The 13,932-nt window shown below is 47.3% G+C and overlaps 1 protein-coding gene across 1 annotated transcript in view; it reads left to right on the top strand.

Annotated features, from left to right (window-relative positions):
• Positions 1-13,932, top strand: part of SRP54 (signal recognition particle 54) — a 70,488-nt gene that overhangs the window by 20,426 nt on the left and 36,130 nt on the right. The window contains exons 5-8 of the mRNA XM_085887416.1: positions 1,639-1,705; positions 6,079-6,136; positions 9,786-9,936; positions 10,046-10,194. Of these exons, the coding sequence (XP_085743542.1) occupies positions 1,639-1,705; positions 6,079-6,136; positions 9,786-9,936; positions 10,046-10,194 (425 nt within the window). The remainder of the gene's footprint in view (positions 1-1,638; positions 1,706-6,078; positions 6,137-9,785; positions 9,937-10,045; positions 10,195-13,932) is intronic.

A 13,932-nucleotide genomic window follows, 5' to 3' on the forward strand; every position in this document is an offset into this window, starting at 1 on the left:
ATGCAGCACGATATCTCAAAACGTTATGGACGGATTATGACAAAACTTGATGGATATGTTGGACAGGTGACAAGAAACCAATTTGATTTTGGTTAAGATCCGGATGCAGATCCAGCCTATCAGTTGGATACAAAATGTAAACTCTTCAGCTCGGTGGAGGTATGCACTCCACCAAGCGCAGTTTTCATTCTGAGTGTGGTCACCAGGCTGGGCCTATTATAGAAACGTGCACAGTACCCGCCCAAGAGGCAATCTTGTTCCAAGCGTGCAACACGTTTCTCTGATGCAGACCTTTATTTGGGTGGTGTATAGGTAAAATAAAAATACCCGGGTTACATGCATGAAGCAAAAACATTCTGACTGCTTATAATTCAAAACACCTCGCTGTACTGGAAAACGTAAGCCTGGTGTTGGCTTAGTGGTTAGGGTGGCGGCTTGGGATCCAAGGGTCCTGAGTTCAAGCCCCGTTGGCTGCTGAATTAACACCAGGGGGTTGACTGAGCCTGTCATCCTTCCGAGGTCGGCGAAATGAGTGCCAGTGTACTGGTCCCGGTGTATGCCCCGGTTAGAATAGGTGTACCATATCCCTGTGTGTCGTAAGAGGCGACCAGGGTTGGCGTCAGGAAGGGCATCCGGCCATAAAACATTGCCTCAAGAAAAAGCCAAACCCCTGCACAGCAGGGAAAAATGGCTGTAAAAACGGTCATTTGTACTGGAAAACGTGGGGACAGGAATACTGCACTGTACTGAATGATGGAGACTTGTAATACCCTCCCCTACCTGGAGGTGGCGCAACACGGTACACATTTACATTGAGAATTTGCCCCTCCTCCCTCACCCTCACCCAAGACCACCGGGAAAGATAAAACACACCCCTATAATTAATTCGGGTCATACTGATACTCTGTAGCAAGTCTGGATTTAATTGGCCCAGGAATGTAGGAGGAGTATTGCGACAAACACGCACGCACGCACACACACACCGGTCCGTGAATTATAGTAAGGATGATCTACTTAGTTGCAGAGTTACGTCATCTGGTTTGAGACTGCATGCAACTAACTGTGATTCGAAGAAACATGTTTCATAACTGTCCCAAATCCTTTGCCAACTGGGTTAGGATGAGTCGGGCTCTCCTTGGGGCAACTAATACCAGCTGGACCTCCATATTGGTGGAAGAGAACCTGGCTTTCTTTCTAGTTTCCTTTCTCGCCATTCTAGTTTCCCAATAAAATCCAATTGTCTCTGCTTGCATTCTATTTTCCTTCCCATTTCACTGCTTCCCTACTCCTTTTCCAAACAGTCTGCCATTGATTGAGTGTGGATGAGCGTCTGTAACCATATGAGTGTCATTCGGTCATTTCGCGAGTTTGTCAAAAGCACACTGTGGACAAGACATTGGTAAACTGATTGTGTACAAAACACACACTCTTCCTGGCAAATCTGATGGATTCAACGACAGACCCTTGAGACAGCATCTTGCATTGAACCCTAGGGAAGTAAACAGGCAGGATGCAACGAAGCCTTTATCTCGTTATGTTTGACATAAATCGATGCAGGATGTGACGTCCTGATTGCAAATGAGTGACAGGGTCGGACAAAGGATGTGACCTTCAGTTTGTTGCCCCGTGTGCATGCAGCTTGCTTATTACTACCAACGCAAGGGCTGGAAATCGTGCCTCGTGTGTGCCGATACCTTCAGGGCAGGTAATGTGGGGTATGCTGAGCAGTATCACTTGGGGGTGGGTGTGGGGCAGAGGGGGAGTGAATGAATTTTAATTCTAAATTCATTGAATGGATACATGCTTTTGGCACTTTTTCTTCTTTAACACGGCAGTTTTCCTGCATGTTCATCTCGTTTTAATGTGAACCGATTTTGATCTGTTTCAGGAATACTTTCCTCCAAAACATCTCCGACTCCCTGGTTACTCCCTCCTCCGGTATGACAGACCTGAGCCTCGTCCTGGTGGAGGTGTTGCTCTCTTCATCAAAGACTATTCCTCACTCACCATGCACTGCCCTCTCTCTCCCCCACACTCCCAGGAATACCTCTGGCTACGGCTTCCCCTCCTCCTCCTCCATCTCATGTTTATGTGTATGTTGTACCGTCCACCAAACAGTGATGACTCCGTTTACATCTCGCTCTCCGAAAAACATGGACCAACTTCTATCCTCTCATCCCAACTCTCTCGTCCTCATATGTGGTGACTTCAACTGTCATCATGCCAGTTGGCTGGGTTTGGGTACCCCTCTCACCTGCCATGGTACTTCAGTAAAAGACTTCTGTGACTCATTGGGACTGATAATCTGTCAACTTCCAGACTCGGATCTCAACTAACATTACTCAATCTCTTCTGGATCTATTTTTGACCAATTTCCCTGACAATATCTGCTGTTCTTCCTTCGCTCCAATCGACTCATCTGACCATGTGCTTGTCAAAGTGGTCATCTCTGGCCATTCTCAGAGAACCATCTCAGTGCCGTCGAGTCTGGCATTTTAATCAGGCCGACTGGCAGGGACTTTAAGCAGCTATCAAACTTCTGGACTGGTCTCTCATCTCCACTTCCTCCAACATCAACTCATCCTGGGAATTCTTTCAAAGAAACTTACCCCCTCTCATGCACTGATTTATCTCATCTCGTCTTCAGTTGTCCTACCCTTCCTCCTGCCCACGGTACACTGAAGCTTGTGGTGAGGTAGTTGCCCTGAAACAACTTGCCTTCACCTCATGGAAGGCGAATCCATCTTAAGGCAATCAAATTTCCTTCCACACAGCTTGAAACAAGTGTGTGTCTACCATCAGGAGAGCCAAAAAATAACATCTTTCTAATCTCAAGTCTGATCTCTCAAACCTGTCTCCCTCCTCCAAATCCTGGCAGCATCTAGTTAAGTCTGTTTCTGGTGCATGTTCCCCCTCCATCCCCTCCCTTTCCTGAAATGGCCGCACAGCTGACACTGCACATGAAAAGGCTGAATGCCTAAACTCGGTGTTTGCTTCTAAATCTTGTGTCCCAAACTCATCGCTTTCTGTACCCACCTTACCCAGTCAGACCCAGCTGTTCCTGGACTCTGTGCCCCTTTCTCCTGAAAAGGTGGAGAGCTTGCTGTTGAACCTTGACTCAGATTCTGCAACCGTTCCAGACGGCATCTGCCCACGTATCCGAAAACCTGCTCTTGCTCACACTCTCTCTGGTCTATTCACTCACTCATTTGCTCAAGGTCACCTGCCATCTGCTTGGAAATCAGCAAACATTACCGCTCTGCACAAAAAGGTGCAAAAACAGTTCCCTGCAACTACAGACCAATCAGCCTTCTCCCAATCATCAGCAAGGTTATGGAATCCATCATCGCTTCAGACATTAAATCCTTCCTCTTCTCCAATGGCTTGATTTCTGATAATCGATTTGAATTCAGACCAGGTCACTCTACCACGGATATGCTGCTTCTTCTCTCCCAACAAATCATGGAGATCCTCAATGCCGGACATGAAATCAGAGCTGTCTCCCGAGACATATCGCGTGCTTTCAATACGGTCTGGCACCCTGTCCTGCTCACCAAACTCTCTTCCTATGGTATCCAAGGACATCTCCACTCATGACTCGCAGTCTTCCTCTCCTGTAGCAGCCAATCTGTGGCCCTCCATAGAGTTCTCTTATCCCCTCTTTCTATCCAGGCTGGAGTTCCTCAAGACAGCATTCTGGTCCTTGTTCTTTTTCTGATTTTCATCAATGACCTCTATGACTCTGGAAAATCCTCTTTTCTCTTTGCCATCCTGTGCCGTACCATCGGTCATCCTTCAGATCAGCAAGCTTCAGCTTCTTCACTCCCTGCAGATCTGGATAAAATCACATTCTGGGCCAAGACGTGGAACATGTCTTTCAATCCTGACAAATGTCACACTCTCACTATGTCTCTCCGGAAGAACCGTCTGGAACCACCCCCCCCGCCCCATCTGCTTTCTCAACAATCCTCTTGAAGAAGTCCTTTCATTCAAGCTTCTGGGTCTCGCTATCTGCCATGATCTTTCCTGGGAAAACCACATTTACAAGCTGGCCTCCAAAGCCAGTCGCCGACTGGGCATCCTCCATCTTGCAATTCCTTCCTTGGCACACCTGAGCTCCTGACCACAAACAAAGCTTTCGTCCGCAGCCTGATGGAGGACTGCTCTCCCCTCTGGGCTGGTGCTCCCGCCTCTCACTTTGCTTGGCTTCACGCTGTGGGAACCAAGGTACTTCGGATCATTGGTATCTCCTGCAATGAGGCTGAGGCTTTGGGTCTTTCACTCTCTCACCGCAGGCAGGTCGGTGGTCTTTGTCTTCTCCCGTCTCCTCTCTGACTTTATGCCCTCTGCTGTTTCTGAGATGTCCCCACCCCTTCCCCCCCCCCCCCGCCACTCTCCCCGTCCCACCATATTTCCACAGGGCACTCAAGGTCCGTCAGCAACCCCCTTCTGGGAAACTACCAAAATTAAGAATCATTGCTCACCTTCACTCTTTCATTCCTCTTTTTCCCCACCTTTGGAATAAATTCCCACACTCTCTTCACTCACATTCTTCCCTCCAGGTCTTCAAAACAGCTGTTCACCTCCACCTCTTATCTTTCCCCATCAAAAACCACGATCTTTTCTACCCCTGTTAATCCACCCCAAACCCATCTCCTTCAAATTCCCTGCTTTCCTTCCTGAAAGTCCCCGTTGTGTAAGGACCTGAAAGTCCTTGTAATGTCCATCTTGTTTACCCTGTGTACCCCCACCCCATTTCTCTTCCTTCCACAGATCTCCTCATGTCTCTGTTCCACAATGTTTTTTTTCCCTTCCCTCTCCTGCCCCTTGTCTCCTGCTCCCCTTGTATGTTCTATGTGTTAGCTCTCATGCGAGCCTTGGCATTGTAGACAAAAAAAAAGAAAAAGGAAAAACAAATGCTGTATTCAAATTGGTTGATAATGATGACGACAACAATAACATTACAGTGAGCCCTCCATATCCACGATAGTTACATTCCTGGAAAACCTCTCGAATTCAGAATTCCCCAAATACAGATACCTTGGTTTAATGGGAAAAGTGGGTGAGGTTCCCAAGTAAGACTGAACATTGGGGGGAAATTGAAAATGTTTAAGAACGATGATTAATGTAAATTAATTGCATCATTCAGAACTGTGTGCTTTTTAATATTAAATCTGTTTGATGATGATGATGTGCTAGTGCTGTTGGAGGGGAAGTCAGAAGATTGGATCCTCAGGAGGATTGTTCAAGATCCCACACATTCACTTTATCACTCAAACTCATCACTTTCTTCATCCTCCTCGCAGCAAACTCACTTCCTCTGCTCGTCTTACGTTTGGAAGCCATAATGAAGGGAAATTAATAAGCGGGGGGAAAAAAAAGGCGCAAGTTCACGATTGAGAGTCGAGAGTCGCAGCGAGGTGCTTGCTGTTCGGGAACTGCTGTGAGAAGGAATGACAGTGTGGGCGCTCGAGGTTGCATACCCATGTTGCGCCGCCAAAACTGTACCGTACCGTACAGGTGGAACTGCACACCTTGGTGGGTGGGAGGTGATGTAGCGGTAGGGTGATGGCGACTCGCAAACTTGCGAATACCAGAAGTCGTATGGCCGCGAGTTAGGAATTGATATTCGTTTACCAATCCAGGAATACTTGGTGCTCATGAAAAGAGAACTCGCGAATACGGAGCGTTTACTGTACCATTGTGTTTAGCAAAGTATTCAAATGGTCATTGCCGATAGACCACTTTGGTTGCCAGCAGTGATCCAGGTAGAGTTTCTCTAAGTTGCAGATTGAATGAAGAAATTGATTATCAAGCTTCAAATTTCCTGATTACTCACTTAATCGTCCTCTTTTTATGAGTTTTCTCATCCCAAGCTCCGCCATGTACACGTTTCTTAATTTTGCTGCAACTTTAGTTACACATACATTTTCTAATATGTAGTTGTTTTTGAAAAAAAAATTCTTTTAAAATGCTCTCAGGGTTGTTTTTCCTTTGACTTTACCGATGAATTTGCTGATGGGTTCAATATTCTTGGCTGGAGACGGAGCGATCATTGAGAGTCCTTTATATTTCCAGGTGCGTTCGATCAGCTCAAACAGAATGCCACCAAAGCTCGCATCCCCTTCTTTGGCAGGTATGCCACGTTTGCTCAGTCTCTCTCTCTCTCACTCTCTCTCTCTCTCTCTCTCTCTCTCTCTCTCTCTCTCTCTCTCTCTCTCTCTCTCTCTCTCTCTCTCTCTCTCTCTCTCTCTCTCTCTCTCACACTCTCACTCTCACTCTCACTCTCACTCTCACTCTCACTCTCACTCTCACTCTCACTCTCACTCTCACTCACACTCACACTCACACTCACACTCACACTCACACTCACACTCACACTCACACTCACACTCACACTCACACTCACACTCACACTCTCACTCTCACTCACACTCACTCACACTCACACTCACACTCACACTCACACTCTCACTCTCACTCACACTCACACTCACACTCACACTCACACTCACACTCACACTCACACTCACACTCACACTCACACTCACACTCACACTCACACTCACACTCACACTCACACTCACACTCTCACTCTCACTCACACTCACTCACACTCACACTCACACTCACACTCACACTCACACTCTCACTCTCACTCTCACTCACACTCACACTCACACTCACACTCACACTCACACTCACACTCACACTCACACTCACACTCACACTCACACTCACACTCACACTCACACTCACACTCACACTCACACTCACACTCACACTCACACGCATTTAAAGCCATTTTCCCCGCTAAAGCGGGGGTTAGTTTGCTCGGTCTGATGATTTTTATTTAATGTCCGATTGTTGGTCCTGAATAAATCTTGTAAAGATGCCTCCTGTTAAAGATGATCGTCAGTTATCATCTCAAACAGAATACCAATCTCCAGTTAGACCAATGTCGGTCATCTGAATGATTGGGACTGTTGGACTGTTATGTCCGTTGCTATCGCTCAAGACAGGAAAGATTCCCAGTGTTGGGAAGTTTTATTCGGTGTGTGTGTGTGTGTGTGTGTGTGTGTGTGTGTGTGTGTGTGTGTGTGTGTGTGTTGTTGCTCCCTGTTCAGGGAGCTGAGGCGTAAAACTGTACGTGCACTGAGGGTGGACAAGGAGGCCTATGTGCGAGGAATCTGTGAGGGGGTAGAGCATCACCTGTGGACAGGTGATTCTCGTCCCGCTTACAGGGGAATTCGCGCATTACGTTCATCCAAGCCCATCCCTCGGAGCACTGCAGTTCGAGCAGAGAGTGGTAGGCTCTTGACAGAGGAGTCTGAAGTGAAGGCCCGCTGGGCCGGTTACTTCGAGCGGTTGTACCAGGCTGATCCCCCAGCTGTCGAGTTGGACGTCAAGGGTGTTACAATCCCTGTTGCTGACCCTCGAATCAACTGTGGTCCACCATCGCTTGTGGAAACACGGGCTGCGGTGAACCAGTTGAAACGGGGCAAAGCTCCAGGGATCTGTGGCATCCATTCTGAACTTCTCAAGGCTGGTGGAAATGCTGCACTCTGCCGTTGCATGCAGTTTTGTGCTCTGCCTGGAACACAGGCATCATCCCAACTGACTGGAAGAGGGGCCTTGTTGTCCCTCTCTGGAAAGGGAAGGGTGATCGCCAAGACTGCAACAACTACCGAGGGGTGACGCTGCTCTCAGTGCCGGGCAAGGTCTTTGCTCGGATAATTCTTGATAGGGTTCGCCACCATCTGCTTGAGCACCAGCGTCCAGAGCAGTCAGGCTTTACACCAAAGAGATCAACGATTGACCGTATCCTTGCACTTCGTGTCCTCACCGAACGCAGACGAGAGTTTCGGCAGGGGCTGCTTGCAGCCTATGTTGATCTCTGTAAAGCGTTCGATTCAGTGAATCGGGATGTCCTCTGGAGGATTCTTGGTCTTCGTGGGGTGCCACCGAAACTGATCGATCTGATGTCTGAACTCTACTCTGGTACTGAGAGTGCTGTGAAGTGTGGTGGTACCGCCTCTGACTTATTTCCAGTTGTTACTGGAGTTCGTCAGGGATGTGTACTTGCCCCCACACTTTTCAGCACTTGTATGGACTGGATTTTTGGGAGGATGTCGGAGAGATCAAGTTGCGGTGCATCGTTTGGCAATGTCAAGATCTCGGACCTTGATTTTGCAGATGATGCAGTCATCTTTGCGGAGACTTTAGACATCCTCTTGGGGGCCCTCGAGGTGCTGAATGAGGAGTCGGAGCCGTTGGGATTACGGATTTCTTGGGTCAAAACAAAGATCCAGGCTTTCGGTGACATCTTGGATGCTGCTGTCCTGTCTGTTTGTGGTGAGGATGTTGAGGTCGTGGATAGATTCACTTACCTTGGCAGTGATATTCATGTCTCCGCAGGTTGTGAGCCGGAGGTCAATAGACGTCTGGGTCGGGCCTGGGGAGTCATGGATTCACTGGATCATGGGGTGTGGCGCTGCCGGTACCTGTGCGGGAGGACGAAAGTCCGAGTCTTCAGGTACTTGGTACTTCCAGTCTTGCTCTATGGATGCGAGACTTGGACTTTGACCAAGGATCTGAGACGGAGACTTAATTCCTTTGGTACCAGGTCTCTTCGGAGAATCCTTGGCTATCGCTGGTCGGATTTTGTGTCCAACGAGCGGTTGCTGAGAGAGACTCGGATGAGATTTGTTACCTGCATAGTCCGTGAGCGTCAGCTGCGGCTGTATGGACATGTGGCTCGTTTTCCTGACGCTGATCCTGCTCACCAGATTCTCTCAGCGAGGGAGTCTCATGAGTGGAGGAGGCCAGTGGGCCGATCACGTGCCTCATGGTTGCAGCAGGTTGACCATCATCTCAAGGAGATGGGGATGGGCCTGGCATCTGCCTGGGGGATGGCCAGACAGAGGCCCCTGGAGTACCGGCGGAAAGTGGACGCAGCGACGCGCTGTTCTGGCACATGCTCCCATACCTGACCTGTGTGTGTGTGTGTGTGTGTGTGTGTGTGTGTGTGTGTGTGTGTGTGTGTGTGTGTGTGTGTGTGTGTGTGTGTGTGTGTGTGTGTGTGTGTGTGTGTGTGTGTGTGTGTGTGTGTGTGTGTGTAACTTTTTCTTTGATTTCTGTACAATTCCACACCGCTGGCCCAATCTCAACCAGATTTTGCATACGTGCGGCAGGTGCTCAGGTCATGGGCACAGCAGCCCCACCCACCACGCCCCACTCCCGCAAGGCAGTTTTCTGTATGTTTGTGTGTGTTTGTACGTATGAAAATCAAGAAACTGACCTCAAACAAGGAAATGAGGTAATTTGGCCCATCATTGCCGCGGTGCACTCTCAGGTTAATTTTTATTTTTATTTTATTTTTTTTACAGCTTCAAACCTCAATCTTCTTGATGGTTTCCTGAAGGCTACTTGACCCGATCTTGATTGGGTGACCCAACTTTTTTTTTTAATTGCACACAGAGTTTGGAATGCCTCCAGTGCTTTCAGCTGCAATCTTGAACTATCGTGTTGCGTGTCCTCATGGTGAATACGGTCTATGGGCGACCATGATGGATTTTGAAAGTGATTTTTTTTGCACGTTACGCTTTAACACGGCAATATATGTAGAGAATGGAGCATTTTAACTTGAGTAACATAAAACTGCATCGTCTCTTTGCTTGTTGTAGCTCTTGTGCAGGAAATAATTTAGTGAAGACATAAGTGGTGGGAGGCAGCCAAATGCGATCAACATGATCTTTTAAGACTGGTGTAAATCTTGTTTACAGCTACACAGAAATAGACCCTGTGGTCATTGCCTCTGAGGGAGTGGATAAGTTTCGGAAGGAGAACTTTGAAGTGATTGTGGTGGATACAAGCGGCAGGCACAAACAGGAAGAGTCTCTGTTTGAGGAGATGCTTCAGGTTGCGAACGCTGTGGTGAGTTAATTGGTCAATGGTTGCCATGTTGGAATAATGAGCTGTGTTTAAGGTATTTTGGGAGAGTAATATTAAAGTCGGGCCACCTACCCTTGTTTTCTCCCTCCAGGATCCAGATAACATAGTGTATGTGATGGACGCGTCCATCGGGCAGGCGTGTGAGATGCAGGCACGTGCCTTCAAGGATAAGGTTGATGTGGCTTCCGTAATCATCACAAAGCTGGACGGCCACGCCAAGGGTGGTGGAGCCTTGAGCGCGTGTGTAGCTCTCCCTAATGGTCATCTTTGACACCACAGATTAAAATACCACAACACAAAGGACTCGCTCCTGATATAATACCATAACTTGTATTTTATTTTAAATGCATCGTTTTTGGATGCATTTCATCCCAAATCATTCATCAACACTATATATATACATATATATATATATATATATATATATATATATATATATATATATATATTTATATGTACAGTATGTATATGTATGTACAGTATATATATATATATATATATATATATATATATATATATATATATATATTTATATGTATGTATGTATACTGACATTATTACACAAGGTTAAGAAAAAAGGAATGAAATTGTTAATTATTCATTCATTTACTCATTCCTCATGGAGTTAACTTGTCTGTCAGGCCAGAGGAAGTAAAATCAGCAAATGGGTTTCTATGTGAAGTGGATAATCTGAAAGCAAAGATCGAAGAAGATTGCAGATGGATCGGATGTGCGAACCTCGATGCTTGAATGTACCTGTGTTACATCCTCACCTTATCACCCCGGCCTCCTCGTTTTGGTCCGAACACGGCAGGTCCTTTCTTCTTCTTCCCCCTGTTTTTTTTGTTTTTGTTTTTGTATACATAGTTGAGTGTAAGGAGTTTATGAGGTGTGTACAAGGCGGTTGTGTGAGGAGTTAATGAGGTGTGTGTATAAGGTGGTTGTGCAAGGAGCTTCCATTGGGGCCGGTGCATCGTTGTTGATGAAAGGCACTGCACCACACTCCGAGTGGGAATGTGGAGTCCTTTGGACCATTCCTCATTTTTCATCATGTATGTTGTGGGAATGGGTGGGCAGTTTGTGGCGGTTTTTAAAATCTATTTATTTTTAAACAAGTGTGCAATGCAAATTATCACCAGAGTTTGTGATGCCGCGCGCCTGTGAAGCAGAAAGTGTGGCTAAGCAATTTGTTCATGTGTGTCCGTTTGTCCGTCATATCAGTTTATGATCGAGGAACTACTGATCTTAACTCAAGAAAATAAACTATTTTATGTTCATAAAACAGGAACGCTTAGTGTTGGCTTCATGGTTAGGGTGGCGGGCTTGGGATCCTTTTCTGAGATCAAATCACCCTCATCCATTGAATTAATGCCAGGTGGGGTTGATTCAGCCTGTCATCCTTCCAAAGTCGACAAAATGAGTACCAGCTTGCCAGGATGATTGAGCCATTTGAGTACCCTGCATCGGAGTGGCGATCCGTCCAGGATTGTGCCCAATGGCCCAGGAGACTGCTTCGGCAGCACCGATGCTCTGAACAGAGTATGGTTCCAAGGGATGGATGGATAATACAGGAAAGTAATACTTCATTATAACTCTTTTATTGGGTCAGCTCGCTGACAAAATATTGTTGCGGAAATGGGCCCTTCGTGGGTTATTAAATATAGGATTAGCCCAGATCCCCCCTTAAATGCATGTTTAGCCAGGTTGTTTGGTAATCCGACGTTACATGTGTGACTGGAGGTGAAGCAGGCTGTCCAATGTTCATACAGTGTGGTGTACCGAGAGGCACTTCTTTTTCCTTCCCCCCACCCCTCCTAACTCGCCCCGACCCGGCGCCCTGCGAATCGGTCAGCAAGACGTGCCGGCAACCCATTGGCGGAGAGCTGCTGCAAAACTCGAAGGATGGACCAATCACTTATCCCCGGAGGCGGTCCAGAAGAGCGAGCCCCAAGAAGGCAATGGAGAAACTGCTAGTGTCGAGTCTGTGATCTGCTGTATGAGGAGTGGTTTGGTCGAGTCTGCGATCTGCTTCGTGAGAAAAGGCCCGCCCCGAAAGGCAAGAGGAACTGCCAGAGGTCAGTCTGGGATCTGCTTGATGAGGAGTGGTTTGGTCGGTTGTTCCTCCTCGGTTATGGATCCAGCCTGAGGTCATACACAGGTTCATCCTGAATCCAGTCACGGAGCCTCTGACTGTCCTGATTCCCTGCACGGCTCGACACGTCTTTCATCCGATCGATCTGCCTGCGGAGCCCAACACCGTGATTGGCCTAGTCTGGTGTACGGGCCACGCCTGGATTCGCTTACTGGACCTTGTGAGAAACCAGCTGGAACACACCATAGATCTTTCTCTCCTGTGCCGTCGACCTTATGGGGGCTGAACGCGCCGAGGCTGGTGCGTGAGCGGTGCGACAAAAGGAGGCCGTCGCCGCCATCTTGCCACGTGGCATGCGCGAGTGATGCCAATAGGAGTACGAGCGCTATCTTGCCACACTGCATGCTCGAGCTTGGGCGCTCGAATCCGACAACATCGGCTAGTCACGAGCCGCATTCGTGCCTTCGACACTTTTTTCCTCTCGTCCATGAGGCATCACCAAGTACTCCGTTTCTTGTCTGCATGTTGTCCAGGCCTAAGGTTTTTTTTCACTCGGGCTCCCTTCGAAACCCGTATCCGTAGCTCCCTAGTTAAGAGCGGGTTATAGATTAATTATAACGTTCGTGAATGCTTTGCTTGTGTTGTGTTTCCCCGATGCGTCCCCAATAAATCTGGCTGATTTATACGAGATTTGCCGCTTTGAATTTATTCGTGCCGCGCCGAGGAACAATCCGCACGATGTGTATATAAAACCAAAACGGGCTACGGACTGGCAGACTTCGCTCGGTCTCTGATCAAACCCAGTCTGTAGCCGGGGTCTATATCCCCAACTGGTACGGCCCAGGTGTACATTGGTATCGTGATCTGAGGCACGTGAACCGAGACCTGTGCCAAACTAGCCGGCGTTATAACCCCTGAGACGGCGGTGCTGTTAAGTGCCGCCGAATCTTAAACAATATAACTGTTCGATGTCCTCAGATCTGTCTGTCCGTCCGTCTGTCAACAATTTTTATTTTTCTATCTCCTCCTAGACGTCTCGGCCGATTGAGTTCTAACTTGACACGATGATAATACTAGTTGCTTTCTATAGATGGTCTGAGCCCTTTTTCGCATTTTCACTTTGGGGTCAAGGTTACAGGTTCATCAAGTGCAGAATGGCCTCGAGGAAGCATCGGACGGCTATAATGCATAATGGGTTTCATTGGGATTATTATGAATATTTCATTTGAGCAACTTGTTTCTCGTTACCTCTGTCATCTAGTCCTGTTTATTGGGCAACATGGGGTCCGTTGACTTCAACGCAGCTTCGCGCGGTTATTTTATTTTAAGTCCAGCTCTGTCCTGGATACAGTCATTAAATGCACACACTGAGAGTATTTCTTTCACGGCCATAAACGTGGGTTTGAAAATTGTATAATGATGTTGGGAATGATTCCTAGAATATGGAGATTTTTGCTTCGAGCGGCCTCATGCGGTTATTTTAAATTCAATTTGAATTCTGTTTTCACTTTCCGTAGTCACCAAGGATGATTAACACTCGGTTGCATCAAGTTTTGTATCCGAGCTGACCATCAAACCCGCTCGGGTGTATTGTTCATGAAAATAAATAAAACAAAATCAATGCACAAACATGTTAATGAAGGGTTCAGTTTGGCCAAATTTTAAAGTTGAAGTCCTTAAACTTATTTTCCCTGTTACCCCCAAAGTTTGTGGATTTGTGGTTCACAGTGACTTTCAAGAGTGTAACTGCCATGATCGGCAAGGTCCTCCTTGTGTGTACTTGAACACTGCAATGGGGTGTCACGTTCTTTGAACTCTGTCGTTACCTCTGCCACCGAAGGTGTAAGGACGTTGTTTTCACCCTTGTCTGTCTGTTTGTGTGAATA

Source organism: Eptatretus burgeri, chromosome 7, assembly GCF_056783735.1.
Source record: "Eptatretus burgeri isolate ZD-2024b chromosome 7, Ebu_testis_v1, whole genome shotgun sequence".
Taxonomy (NCBI): Eukaryota; Metazoa; Chordata; class Myxini; order Myxiniformes; family Myxinidae; genus Eptatretus; species Eptatretus burgeri.